Below are 14989 nucleotides of genomic sequence, written 5' to 3' on the forward strand. Positions count from 1 at the left end.
AACAGAATGGATAAGGTAGTAATAGAAGAAAAAACAGGAAAATGAAGAAGTTGAAAATGGGCTAAGAGGCCCATGTTTTAGGAATTAGGCATAGTATGAAATTTAAGCCCAAAGGAATTGTATGATCACTAGTATAGTAGTAGGGGAACTTATATTAATCCCACCAGTTTAGAAGTTAATTATTTTGATACACTCTAGTTTTTAATATTATATTTTTTACCATATTTTTGTGCGTCTAGATATATTCAGATACGTCCAGATACATGTATCTCCAAATACATGGGGTCAAAATTAGGTGTAATTTGTTATAGATATATTGTATCAAAGCGGATTCGCATGTATCTGGGATACATAACAAATCTCCCTCCCCCCTCTCCATTCTCCCATATCGCTCGCCGCTCCATCATACAGATACATGTATTTAGTGTGTATCTAGTGTAATTCGCATGTATCTGCGATACATATGAATCTCGCTGGTTTCTCTCCCTATTTTAGTGTATCTGATAGCAAAAATATATGTATTTAAGTGTATTTTTTTCAATATGTGATAGAAAACTCTTAATTAGTAGTAATATACATAATATTTTGAAAGTATAGATAATAATAGTAAATTTGATATGGAAGCATTTGTAATAATGTAGGCTTTCCATAGTAGTATGCCATATTTAGCAATGTTAAGTTGATTTAGGGTGTCAAATGGGGGGTTAGACAGATTTGGAAGAGTTTAAACAGTTTGAGTTAATAATTGTGTGCATTAATAAAAGTGTCAATTAGGTGAATTTGATTGAATTTGGGTGAGTTAATAAACAGTGAATATTAATAAATGGACAAGTCATATTTTTATGGACTAAATTTTTACCCCTAAATTGACTAATCAACTTGATCAATGTTATCTGATTATTAAAAAAAAAACAGTTTAGGAACTTTTGCAAAATGAAAATTCTTGAGTGGTATCTCGTGTGTGATGGTTTGCTCATGCTTCTCAAACGTCACATATTTTTAGGTCACTAATTAACAACTTCTTAGACAACGAAAAAAATGATGACTTTACATTATTTTCTTGACATGTCTATTATTATTTTAGAAAAATCATCTTCTCCTTCAGACGGATGCAACATCTTGAACTTGTGAATGAGTGTGAAATAATACCTCTTTGACTATCCACGAAATTAAATCCCTGATTTTAACAAAATAAGTGCATATTAAGAATGTCCCAGAGGTATACATTCTTTCTTATGGTATTGAAGTCATCTTTGTAATAAAATCTGAAAAAACTTGAAAATGAAGTTCATATATCATAAATATTTTTCTTCCAAGGTCATTTTCTTCATAATTAGTAAAAGAGACGACTTTTGATTATATGTCCATGCGCACAACTCATTCAAGTTTCTGAATTTCTGATATTGAAAAAATCATATAATAAAATAATAATAATAATAATAATAATAGTCATATTAATTATCAAGTGAAAATGAGTTGCAAATTTGAAGACCACCAATTCAATCCACCTCAATTCATACTCATATTTTGCCCTTTTCATACACAAAAAGTATATTTTTATTATCAGGTGACGCTTGGTTTTTCCAAGATTAAGAGTTAATATTGGCTATACGTATCATATCCAAGGAGAATAGGAGGTTGATGATGATGTCGTACATTGCATAATTGAAGTGGAGTGGATGAAATGGAGGTTCACGTTTGAGGCACTGTGTAATAAGAATGTGTCGCCAAGGCTTAAATAAAAGTTTTACAGAGTAATAGAGTAATGGTTAGACCAACGTCAAATGAACGAGATGGGCTGAATTTGAGTGAATCAAAATGAGCCAAGTTATTAAATGGGCGGGTTAAAAATTATTTGAGTTCAAATGAGCTACAAAGCGGATCACAACTTAATCCATCCAATTCTTATTAAATTGTAACTTCTTTATTTGTTTTTTTATATAATAAAACATAATCTAATACCTAATAAAACTATTTTTTTCACACTATTTCTCCTTATTGCCATGGTTATTTGCCCTTAGATAGTGTTTTAATTATTTTTTTTGGTACAAAAGATTGATAATAATATCGAAATGTTGATTAGATCATCAATATAAAGTTGAGTTATATTATGAGTTGTACTGATATATTGATATGTATAAAAGAAAAATGACTTCTTACTAAAGATTTAAAAAGTTATTCTTCCTTTTTAGTATTAGAGACTATTTTCGAGCAATCAAACATTAAAGGATAACTTATTTAATTTTGAAAATTGTCATACCAAACACTACATGTAATTAGTTCAAGTCACACTTCTTACTATTGAATAATTAGCTGAAAAATTTGCCAAAAATATTTGCTATGGTGTTAAATAGAAGTCCTAACTTGTACCAAATTTATTTTTTTTGGGGAAAGAATTCTTTACTTACTTAACATGTTTACATGATCTAATTGTTGAAAATGGAAGCAACTGAACTTGACAGAATCCTTCCACGTTTGAGTTGTATAGAAGTCTCATTTTTTTAATTCATTTCTTCCAAAAAAATTCAAAAAAATAAACTTTCAAATGAGAAAATAAATAGTTTTCCACACGCATGGGGTTGACTAAATTTGGATTCGCACATTTGCAGGGTTCATTTCTAGGAGGCGACACTTCGATTTTTTTTTTTTCATTTTCAAGGCTCGAACCTGAGGAGAAAAAAATTAAAAACTCTTCAAACATCGAGAGATCATAAAAGGGAAAAATAGCAAAAAAGTTGCCTAGCAATACAAATTAATTTGTTCCTTTTGCTACATTGAAAGGTCATTTAGCATTGTGTACAGAGTTGAAATTTTATGCAACATTTCAATAGAAGGTTATAATACACACACACAAAAAAAAATTATTAAAAAAAATGAGAATTGTGAATAAGTCTCCAAGAATATGTTTGCTATAAATTCCTATATATATACTATATAGCTTGGCATATGTTTACTCATTTCATAAACCTTCCTAGCTCATTAATTTCTTGTAACAAATTTATGGTAATTTTCCTAACATTCTTTTATACCACTTCTTTTTTTCTTTTCTTTTCTTTGAGTCTTCCGTTTATAAATCTCAGTAATTGATTTTCTTTAATACATCTCCAATTAAATTTTCAGGTGTTAAGATCAATACTGTGTTATTGGTAAGTTTATACAAAATCCAATCAACATTTCTTTTACTTGCATGTTCAGTTCTATGTTTTTACATGTCTTTTTTGCTACTGTATTTTTTTTTGTAATTGATTTCTATTATAGTTTACTTGAGTCAAGGGTCTATCGAAAACAACTTATCTACTTTCACAAAATAGAGATAATGTCTGCGTACAATCATGAAATGCCATGCCATCTTTCAATAATTTCTATTTGTCTTTTCTTTTAAAAAATGTATAGTGAAAAATATAATACAATGTAGAATTAATTATAGGAAACTTCTTAGCTCTAATGATCGAAAAATGAAGTTTCATAAATATTTATTAGACTGTCAACAAGTTTAAATGAAACGAAATAGATAGTGAAAGTTAATGTCTAGCTAGTTTGAAATTTTATGCAAAACTATCTTATAAGTTACGGTTCACGTGAATCTAGTAAATTTTGTTTAGATTCTATATGTATAAATATTTGATTATAAAATTGACTTTTTATTAATATATATTAACTTGAGATTATCGTAGGAATCATTAACTTTAAATTTTAGATTTGACTCGTGATTTTTTCATGTACGAGTTTTACTCTTTTTTATAGTTATTGTGGAGTGGGAGGGAAGTTTCTTTTCTTTGTTCTCATTACCGTACTGTGAACACTTGGTGTGATGTTAGAATGTTGACTGATACAACCAAAGTGGTATACCAAAAACTCAATTTCTTCATTTTCATGCACGTCTTTTTCTTTATGGGGCATCTTTTTTCTACATATAGTTAATTAGATATTGTACTTTCCTCATAGGTTTATATATACTTGTTTTCTGGAGAATTTATCAAAAATAATTTCTATATATAGGACTGTAGGGATAAGGTCCGCGACTTTACGTACATATCATTCTCCTCAGATTAGGGGCGGAGCCAAGTAGGGTCGAAGGTTCAATGTTCATCCTTCAGCTAAAAAGTTATATTATTTATACATGATTAAAATTATTTTTTAAAATAATATATAGTAGATTTTGAACATCATTTGACTTCTTCGTGTGTTTATATAATTTCTTCTTATTTTAAACCCTTTAGTAAAAATTTTGGACTTGTCACCACTTGAGACCTCACATACACTAAATATGTTATTACTATTGTTGTTGTGTATATACTTGTTAATTACAATGATTAAGTTTTAGTCATATATATTAATATATTGTTGTTGTGTATATACTTGTTAATTACAATGATTAAGTTTTAGTCATATATATTAATACATTTAGGAGTACTCTTTTTAGTCTTGTTGGAAATTTATATGACACTAGAAAAGTAAAAGATTTTATGCTTGAATTCACATCAAAAATTAAATAGTATAATCTGAGTTGTATGTCGCACATAAAATGGAATAGAAAAAATATTTTGTTTTTAGTTTATATAATATGCTTAAATGAAGCAACATAGTGCGAATTTATTTAACCAATCTTAACTTATTAGATTATTTGCATCGAGACGTAATTGTAATTCCATTTTCTTTTCCCTTATAAGAATAGTTAGTTCCACACATCTTATAGAAAAAAAAGTATATAACTCTTTTATTTATTTATTTATTTTCAGATTCGTTATATATAATCAGAGAAAAACAATATAACAACAAAGATGGTGACCATAAAGAATTTCTTCAAGAAGGCTTCTCATCAAGATCATCACAATCAAGAAAAACTACTACCACATGATGATGATGAAATTAATAATAAGTGTTGTTGTTTCACTCCATTACATGAAAGATTCAAAAGTTTGTTCAACAATATTCAAGATTTTACTAAGAAAGCAATTGAGATGGGTAAAAATGATCCAAGAAAGATCATTTTTTCATTAAAAATGGGATTTGCATTATCTTTTGTTTCTCTTCTCATTTTCTGGAAGAAACCTACTGATGTTGCTCAATTTGCAATATGGGCAATCTTGACAGTTCTTGTTATGTTTGAGTTCACCATAGGTACTAAAATCTAACATCCCTCTTTTGTGTTTTTTTCCTCTATCAAGTTCCATATTTTTTATCTGTCGTAGCAGGTAATTTGTCTTTCTTAAAATTTTTTATATATTTTCAAGATTATAAATCCCGTTTGTTATGAATGTTACATGAAGATAATTTTTACATTTAAGTTTTTGAAAAATGTGGAATTTATAATCTTGAAAATAAGACTGATTATGAGTTTAAGTTATATACATTCAGGGGCGGAGCCCCCTTCCTGTGAGGGGGGTTGAATCCTCTTTGACAAAAAATTATACTATTTATACATGGTTAAAATATTTTTTTAGGTATATATAGTAGATGTCGAACCTCCTTCGGCTAGTTCATGTGTACCCCTTACTAAAAATTCTAATATAAATAGTATACTAGAGGATAAATAGTATAATTTTTTGTCGAAGAGGATTCGAATCCGTGTAAATAAAATTACAATATCAAGTCACCCAAATGACCTACAAGTAAGCTACTTTAAAACATGTGATATTTGTAATTCTGAAAATTGGACATATTACCTATTACAACTGGTAAAAATGATTTGATGATATAAAAATTACTTACACTAATGATATATATAACTTAAACTTATTGTACAATGAATATAAGTTTTATGTATTAACGGTGTAATTTGATAATACTGCACCATTAATATGTATAACTTAATTAAATACTTTTACTACAAGTTATCCTTTAATTTCTCTTCTTTGTTTATGGCAGGAGCAACTTTTATTAAAGGATTTAATCGTGGTTTGGGAACATTTTGTGCTGGGATGCTTGCTTTCATCTTTGCTCAATTAGCATTATGGGCTGGAGAAAGGGAAAAAGTTGTAATTGTTGTGAGCATTTTTATCGTAGGTAAACACTCTAATTAACTTACGTAAATATCCACAACTTAGGGGTTTGATATGCGGTTTTAAATTGAATTTGGACTGATTGAAACAGATTAAACTAATAAACATATTGAGCTACATAATTGGATCATAGCTTAATTAATCCATTCAACTCTTATTAAATTTTTCTTTTAAAAAAAGAATGTTTGTGTTATTACCAAAAATAATATTTAGTTTATTTAAATTATTTAACAAAATCTCTCAAATGATCAATTTGGCTACATACTTGGCCCAATTCCGACTTTTAAACGGACTGAATTTGAGCTAGTTAAGATTGACCAAGTTAATTAAACGGACGGATAAATTAACAATCTACCCAAATTTGGGTGATTCGAGGCTAATTTTCAACCCTACCCCCACCCCACCCCTTCTTGATTGGGGATGTTACACCGTTTTTGCTCAGTCAAAAATATTGACAACCTTTCGCTAATATACATGATATATACACACACATACATATGTTGGCTAATTTTTTTTTGAGTGGGTGGCTATTTATGTTAATTTCTCTTCAAGTTTAGTAAATATAATGTCATATGTATTATTTTCTTGTTCTGCAGCATTTGTAGGATCATATTTGAAGTTATATCCAACAATGGCACCATATGAATATGGATATAGAGTATTTATCTTGACATATTGTATTCTCATTGTGGCTGGAAATAGGACTAGAGAATATAATGTGGCTATTTTTACTCGTTTAGCCCTAATTGGTGTTGGTGCTGGTATTTGTTTGATGATTAATATTAGTATTTGCCCTATTTGGGCTGGTGAAGATTTGCATCGTTTGGTCGTTAAGAATTTCATGGATCTTGCAACTTCTTTAGAAGGTATGTGGGACATATTTGTTTGTTCAATTATTTAACAAGCATAGTCATTCTTTAATACATGATCATTATGAAATCATAAACTTTTGGCAGGTTGTATCAATGGGTATTTAAGTTGTGTTGAGTATGATGAAGCTACAAATGACTTAAATTATAATGGCTACAAATCTGTCATAGAATCCACAAGTCGAGAGCAAACATTGGTACGTTTAAACTTTGATGTGTTTACTAATTAATTTATTAGTGAAATTTTATTTAAACACTTAAATTATGACTCGTTATAATTGAACATGACCTGAACATATAATGGAATGTTCATATTCGACACTTTGACTAAAATTTTTGAAAATTGTTTGCGTGTATTCTTAACTATATATAGTAATTGACTACTAAAAGTCATTCAATCTTGTTTTGTTAGTCAAAAGTCAACAAACTTTGCCTAGTTAGCTTCAATGATCATCCAACTTTACCTAACTAGTTTTCATCATCATTTTAGTTGTAAATACAATTTTTCAATACTTATTTAATGACGTGACAGTTGTTTTTTACTACATAAGAGATGTTCTTATTAACATTTAATTAAAATAAGTATGATTTAAAATGTTAGAAATTGAAGAACCGTCCTATAATTTCACCCCACTGAAAATTTATTTTATGTAGCATATTATTTAAAAATAATAAATCTCTTGTGTTTTTGAGTTAATTTATGGCATGAAACATGTCATCATAATAAATGGAAAAAAAAAACTTTGGTGACAATCGAATCGAATTTGGTATATCATAATTCATAGGAGTTCGTAATTTTAGAAGTAACAAAGTAAAGAAATATGATTGATTATTAACAAAATATTAATCCATTTTCTTTCTATTTATTATTTTGCACATAATTAACAAAGAGCACAAAGACTCACCTAGATAATATTATAAATAAATTCAAGCAACTGTTATTTTGAACCGTGACATTTTTAATCATTAATTTTTGTCTATGGAATATTATAAACTTATTCAGTATCTATAATCCATAATCAAAGAAGATAATATATCGCTACATAAAAGAGATAATTAATGATAATAGATTTTAAATATTATCGTAAAAATATTTTAGTGACAATTAAGTTAATGTCATTGCATGTAAAGTCACTAAAATATTTGGTGACATTTATATAAAGTGTTGAATGTCATATTATATTATTGCCGCTAAATAATTACCGATAAAATCATTTATTTGTGCAGTGTATACCCAGGAAATTGGTCTATGTAGAAGCTTTAAATGCTAATATTTGTTTTTCCTCCTAGCCTTCTGAAATTTGAAAATAGGTCATATTCAAGAAAAATAGGATTTTTTTTTTTTGGAATTACAAAATAAACTAAAATAGATATGACAGGCTGTGTGAAGACATAAGATTGCCTAACCACATGGCTTGCCTACTAAAGTACTTTATTCAAGTACTATGAAAAAAATAATTGAATTTTTTCACCTCCTCTTTTTTTTGGTAAAAGAAAATTTGATTTGAACCAATAAATTTATCATGTTCAAATCACATTTTGTCAAGATACTTTAGTTCTTAGTACTTGTTGGTGATGAATAACTTTTTCCAAAATTATTTTGTACTATATTAATTACATATTCAATAAACTTCTTCTACATTCGAGTTTATTTATGAGTTTATTTATGGAATGAAACATGTCATTGCAATAAATAAAAGGAAAAAAAATGAAATAACTTTCCTGAAAATCGAATCGAATTTGGTGTATTGATTATTATATCAGGAGGGCGAAACGTTATTATGGATATATCTAATATTTAAAATGTTAAAAATTGAAAACCCATTGTATTCTTTTAATAAAATGCTATTGAGAATAATTCTTATATAGTTAATCCATTTTAAGCGGACCACATCAAGAATTGGGGCGATTTTGGGATGGGTTAGGCCCTAAATAAATTTAAATATTGATTTTAATTTAAAATGTTTTTAAAAATTCTACAACTCCCCCGTCTTTAAATAGGTACCAAATTTGTATCTCCGACTAAAATGACCATGAATGCTAATTGGGCAAAGTTGGATGATTTTTAAAAGACGAAACAAACTTGAGTGACTTTGGTGTCTAGTAACTATAAGTTGAGTGATCATTGAGACATTCAACTTTTTATTGTGTGTTTAGATAATTAATTGAAATAAATTATAATTTAAATATTTAAATAAAATTTATTGATAAGTTAACAATGTATTCGACCAGTTAATGTTGATCATGAATTTACATAGAAAAAATCATATGACATCCTAATTAATATTTGATTTTTATTTGAACAGCTTGGATTTGCTATTTGGGAGCCACCTCATGGACGTTATAAAATGCATAAGAATCCTTGGAGAGACATTGTCAAATTAAGCAGTGGATTGAGACATTGTGCATTCATGGTCATGGCATTGCATGGATGTATCCAATCAGAAATTCAGGTTTTACTATCTAACTAATTGTACCAATAAATTATGTTGTTCAAATCCTTCAATGATATCGTTGCTTCGTATCAGATTCTTCAAATATACATTATTTTTGAATGATCAAACATACATTTAACGACATCTTTGAAGAATTCGACCAAACAACATAAGCAATAAGTAGTTGAATTCTTGTTTAATTACGTCGTATCGTCGTCATCCACTATAAAAATGAAGGGGCATGAAAAAAACAACATATAAATAACTTTTACACTATCAATATATTCTAACAGGTTATTTAATTTAGGACTACAATATTTAAGTTGTAAGATTATGATTAATATAAATATTTACATGTTATTATGTATGCCATGTTAACTAGGTAATCTAAGAAAAATCGTACACTATCAATATATAATCTAATTAATAATTTTTAGATTATCAATATATTTTAAAAATTATATATAATGTAATTTACTCCAATAATTAGGTTATCAAATTAGGAATTGTTTATAGTCTTTACAAGTTGTTGTAGACCATCATAACCTTGTATTGTTAAAATATTGTATATTGTAAGTATATAGAAATTAAACTTTTAAACGTCTTTTTTTTGCAGGCACCGCCAGAAAAGAGGAAGGTTTTCCGTAACGAGCTTAAGAAAGTTGGTATAAATGCTGCAAAAGTTCTACGTGAGCTAGGAACAAAATTAGAGAAATTAGAAACGCTAAGTGGTCACGAAAATATCTTAAAAGATGTGCACGAGACGGCACAAAACCTTCAGAAAAAAATTGACCATAAGTCATATCTGTTGGTCAACTCAAAGAGCTGGGAAATTGGAAAACCTAACAACCTTGACGATTCTTCAAGTGAAAATAGTAGTGAAAATATGCCATTAAGCTCTCGATCACTAAGTGAAACATCCATTGACATAAGGTCATTACAAGCAAATTGGCCACAATGTGATCATCAATTGGATACACCATTTAAAAAGCAAAATCAATGGCCTTCAAGACTCTCACTTGTTGATGGTGAAATTACTGATACAATTGAAATGGAAACTTATTTAAGTGCTAGTGCTTTATCTTTGGCAACTTTTGCTTCACTTCTCATTGAATTTGTTGCAAGGCTACAAAATGTGGTTGATAATTTTGAAGAATTAAGTCAAAAGGCAGAGTTTAAAGAGACAATTAGTGTTAAAAGTTAAAGAATTTTTACTAAGTATATGTTAATAATGTGATTTGTTATTCAACATGTGAGTTTTTTTTTTCATTTTTGTTTTTGGTGAAGGATTAGTTTGTGTGAAATGAAAAGAGAAAAACTATTGTTGATTTGTTTGTTGTGTGAGGAGGAAAGGGATTAGGGAAGTGAAATTTGTATATTGCTTTGTCAATAATAATAATAATTGTATATTGGTGTATGGAGTATTTCTTGTATCATGAATATACACAAGGCTCAAAAATGTTATCAAACTAGGAAACTTTGTCAACCTGTTTATGATATGTTTTCTTAGGGCGACAGAATCTCAAATTTTTTGGAAATTTAAAATATAAAAAAGTACACATAAAAAAGTAATGGAGATTATATTCAATATCTACTATATTTACATAAATTAAAAGATATGTGAAGAAAAAGTTGTTTGAATTTTAAAATTTGAAAAATATCACATAAATTAAAAAGGAAGGAGTATTAAGTACTCGATCATAACCAATGGAACTTGTGTAGCTTAGAAAATAAAGTTAGTGGTACGCTAGTATAACATGCTAAATTATATTCATCCTATAAAATTCATTCATATTGTGTCACAATCCCAACCCATTGTGACTGACACCCACTCTAATTCTCTAGTGGGAGAACCATTCTAACAGCCCAACAATAAAATTGAAATATGTACACAAGATTAGATATGCGGAAGCAGGATATAAACTAGAATAATGATTAAGTCCCCATAAACTCAGCAAAAAAAAAGATCAAAGGGAAACAATGTCTGAAAAGGAAAGGGAAACACTTCCACAAGAAAACATAATAATAAAACAGTGTCTAAAGTCTTAGTCCTGAAAAAGGGGACAAGAACATAGAAGAGTCCACGGCAGCTTGAAACAAACAGCTCACCCTTGAACTCGAACAAGCTTAGTCTTCTAACCAAGATCTCTCTGCAGTCGGCTGAATATGCCTATACTCAACAAAAAGGCAGAGCAAGAGTAGTATTAGTACACAAAAATAACGATGTACTAATAGGATCACGCGGTTAGCCAGTAAGTGGATCATAGACAAGTAAATTCAACACAGTAGGCATATACATATACAAAATAAGTCAACAACATTTCAATATCATAACTCAATGTCTTCCACATGCTATAATTTCACACAAGGGTCCTCTCAAGGGACCTACAAACAATCAACTTTATGTCAGAACGTGACACCCGATCAAAGTATGTGTCGGAACGTGACACCCGATCCAAATACGTGTCGGAATGTGACATCCGATTCAAATTATGTATCGTACCAATCCCAAGATATCACAATCACAAGAACATTCAATATTAACTTTATGTCGGAACGTGACACCCGATCAAAGTATGTGTCAAAACATGACACCCGATCTAAATATGTGTCGGAACGCGACACCCGATTCAAATTATGTATCGGAATGTGACACCCGATCCCAAGATATCACAATCACAAGAACATTCAATGTTTACAATATTTATACCACCAAGAACAGGTTCATCACAATAACAAGCCAGCAAATGATCATTTCACACATAATCTAGCATGTTTTCCTATTCATATACACACATGCATATCATAAAGCAATTTAACAAGTATATAAAATTCATACGGGAAACTAGATCATCACCTACCCCAAATTCAAGCTTTCACAACCTTATAATGCAAAAGCGTTCCCTTTTCGGGTTCGTTCTTCTCGTTCTTGGTTTAGAAAATATTAAATACATATCAAGAATCAATACAATGGCCTAACCATCAGGAAATATAACACAATTTCACTTCCTAGGACAAATCAATGATCCTAACCTTACCCTGGGCTATTTCCCAACATAGATTTTCAGTTCAAACCCTCACTCAATGATTATCACCATACTTCTAGTTTTTAGGAATCAAAGTATGAATCGGAGTAAAAACCTTACCTTAAGTGTGAAAATCCGTGGAAAATCAATGAAAATCGCCCTAGGTCGCCTCTTGGAGTTTTAGAAACTAATTGTTGCAGAAAATACCATTTTTGGTCTTTTTTACGACTTAAATCGCAATTATCTCGCTCTGGTGGCCCCACTCTAGCGGGATATGCAAAAATAGTGAGCTCAGAATTTGTGCTCCAAGCCCCCATTTCTCAACACACCCCTTCCAAAAATGCATTAAAATTATACTCTTCACGCCAAATTCGATTCCGAGAGATTTACTCGCTCGAATGCGATTTTGCGAAATCATAAATGCTCTGTATCATCGTGGCTATCAGTCTGTCCACTAAAATTATAGATTTGACCTCTTATCATTCACGCGATCACCCTAGTGTTCACCTGATTCAGAATTCGTCCAAGTCTGGCCTAGGCTCAAATTTTCCGAAATTACTACTCGAAGTTTTCTGATCCGAAATCCTTCCCCCCTTGGCCTATCTCTAACAACGGGAACATGTCTTTACATATTGTCATTAGTTACGAGATAAATCCTATTCAAATTAATAATAGAGTTTGCTAGTTAATTTGCTTGATTATGCAATGAATTTTAGAGCCTGTTTGATAGGTTCATACCTTATGTTTATAAGTAAAAGGTTATAAATTACAAATTCTAACTTATGATTTTTAAGTTATTTTTATTATTTTAGCTTAAAAATAAGTACTTAATTATTATTCTTAATCTTATTCAATATTACAAAAGTACTTAAAAATTAGTTTAACTCAAAAACCTTTAAAATAAGTCAATTCACGACAAGCTGGTTAGTTTCATTTCTTTGATATACCTTCCAATACTCCCCCTCCATCCATATTTATTGTTTATGTGTGGGTGACACTCTTCTTAAAAAATAATAAGTAAAATGATAATTTTATTATATCATCTTTATTATAAGCTATCTCACTCATTGAAAAATAAATTGAAAATAAATAATACTTAATAATAAAGGTAAAATAAATATAAAATAATAAATTATTTCTTATTTTTCAAATAAAACAAATAAAAATAATTATTATTTTATAATGATCAATTAAAAATGAACGAAGAGAGTATTGTGTTGGCCTAATGTGTTTAGCTAAGTAAATTGCTACAGTATATTACAACCTGTTTTTTCAGTTGTCTTATTTATATTTTAGTCTCGCTTTATTAAAAAATATCTTTTTTATTTTTTAATAATTTTTTAATTTAAACTTTTCACATAATATGTTTAAAATTATAATATTAAAGAATATTTTGATATTTATATATTAAGATCATAAAATTTAAAAAAAAACTTGAAAAATCAAAATTAAAACAAGAGTCACACACTTATGATATTTTAAAAGAATAATTGTAGTGAATCATTTATTATATATTTAGAAAGATGTGACGTGGCTATGTTATTTGAGGCGGAGTGTTGGCCAGTTAAGGTCTTTCACGATCAAAAGATGAAAGTAGCCGAGATAAGATTGTTGAGATGGATGTGTGGGCATACCATGAGCGATGGGATTAGAAATGAGGCTATTCGGTACAAGGTAGGAGTGACCTCGATGGAAGACAAGATTCGGGAAATACGACTAAGATGGTTTGAGAATGTGAAGAGGAGAGACACAGATGCGCCAGTGCGGAGGTGTGAGAGGTTGGTCATGGATGGTTTCAGAAGAGGTAGGGGTAGGCCGAAGAAATATTGGGGAAAAGTGATTAGAGAGGACATGGTGCAGTTATAGCTTACCGAGGACATGACCTTAGATAGGAGAGTGTGGAGGATCCATATTAGGGTATAAGGCTAGTACATAGTCTCGGTATTCTTCCGTATTAGTAGGCACATTAGCACACTATAATTTTTTGTGCTCTGACTTCTGTTATTATCTTTCTACTACTTTCTGTATTTTGATTACTCTATTTTATTTGTGTCACTTTCATTATTTACGTTATTCATTATTTGCTTTCCCATATCGCTTTAAACTTCTTAGCCTTATCTGACCTCTTTTTATACTTTTTTTGAGTCAAGGGTCTCTCGAAAACAGTCATCCTACCTTGGTACGAATAAGGTCTGCGTACACTTTACATTTCTCAAACTCCACATTATGAATTTCACTGGGTTGTTGTTGTTGTTGTTGTTGTTGTTAGAAAGATGTGACGTGATACTACAGAGTGATCAAACAAAAATTAATTATAGAGAAAATGATTATGTCATGCCTATTATATATTTCTTTAGTTTTTATTCGATGTCAATATTTATTTTTGAATTTGATTAATTTGAATTTATGTCGAAAGTCTTATTTTAGGGATAAAGTTCTTTTTATTAAAGATAACTTCATATTCAAAACTCAAATTCAAGATATTTAATTAAGAATGAAAAAATATTTACCATTTCACGATAATCTTCGAAGGCATTGATCATGGATCTATGGTGATTTACGTATTTCTTATAAAATTTTTAATTGATTCCACTTATTTTCTAGTTAATATATTAATGGCCTAACCCATCGGTGGCCCCTTAAAGTTGACACCAACT

At 29.4% G+C, this 14989-nt stretch overlaps 1 protein-coding gene across 1 annotated transcript; it reads left to right on the forward strand.

Annotated features, from left to right (window-relative positions):
- Positions 1-4760: 4760 nt before the first annotated feature.
- Positions 4761-10634, forward strand: LOC129874299 (aluminum-activated malate transporter 9-like). Its single transcript, XM_055949563.1, has 6 exons — positions 4761-5121; positions 5869-6006; positions 6599-6868; positions 6959-7068; positions 9178-9324; positions 9923-10634. The coding sequence occupies exons 1-6, from the start codon at positions 4782-4784 to the stop codon at positions 10508-10510; spliced, it is 1593 nt and encodes a 530-aa protein (XP_055805538.1). The 5' UTR covers positions 4761-4781; the 3' UTR covers positions 10511-10634.
- Positions 10635-14989: the final 4355 nt, after the last annotated feature.

The sequence above is a fragment of the Solanum dulcamara genome, chromosome 2, assembly GCF_947179165.1.
Source record: "Solanum dulcamara chromosome 2, daSolDulc1.2, whole genome shotgun sequence".
Taxonomy (NCBI): Eukaryota; Viridiplantae; Streptophyta; class Magnoliopsida; order Solanales; family Solanaceae; genus Solanum; species Solanum dulcamara.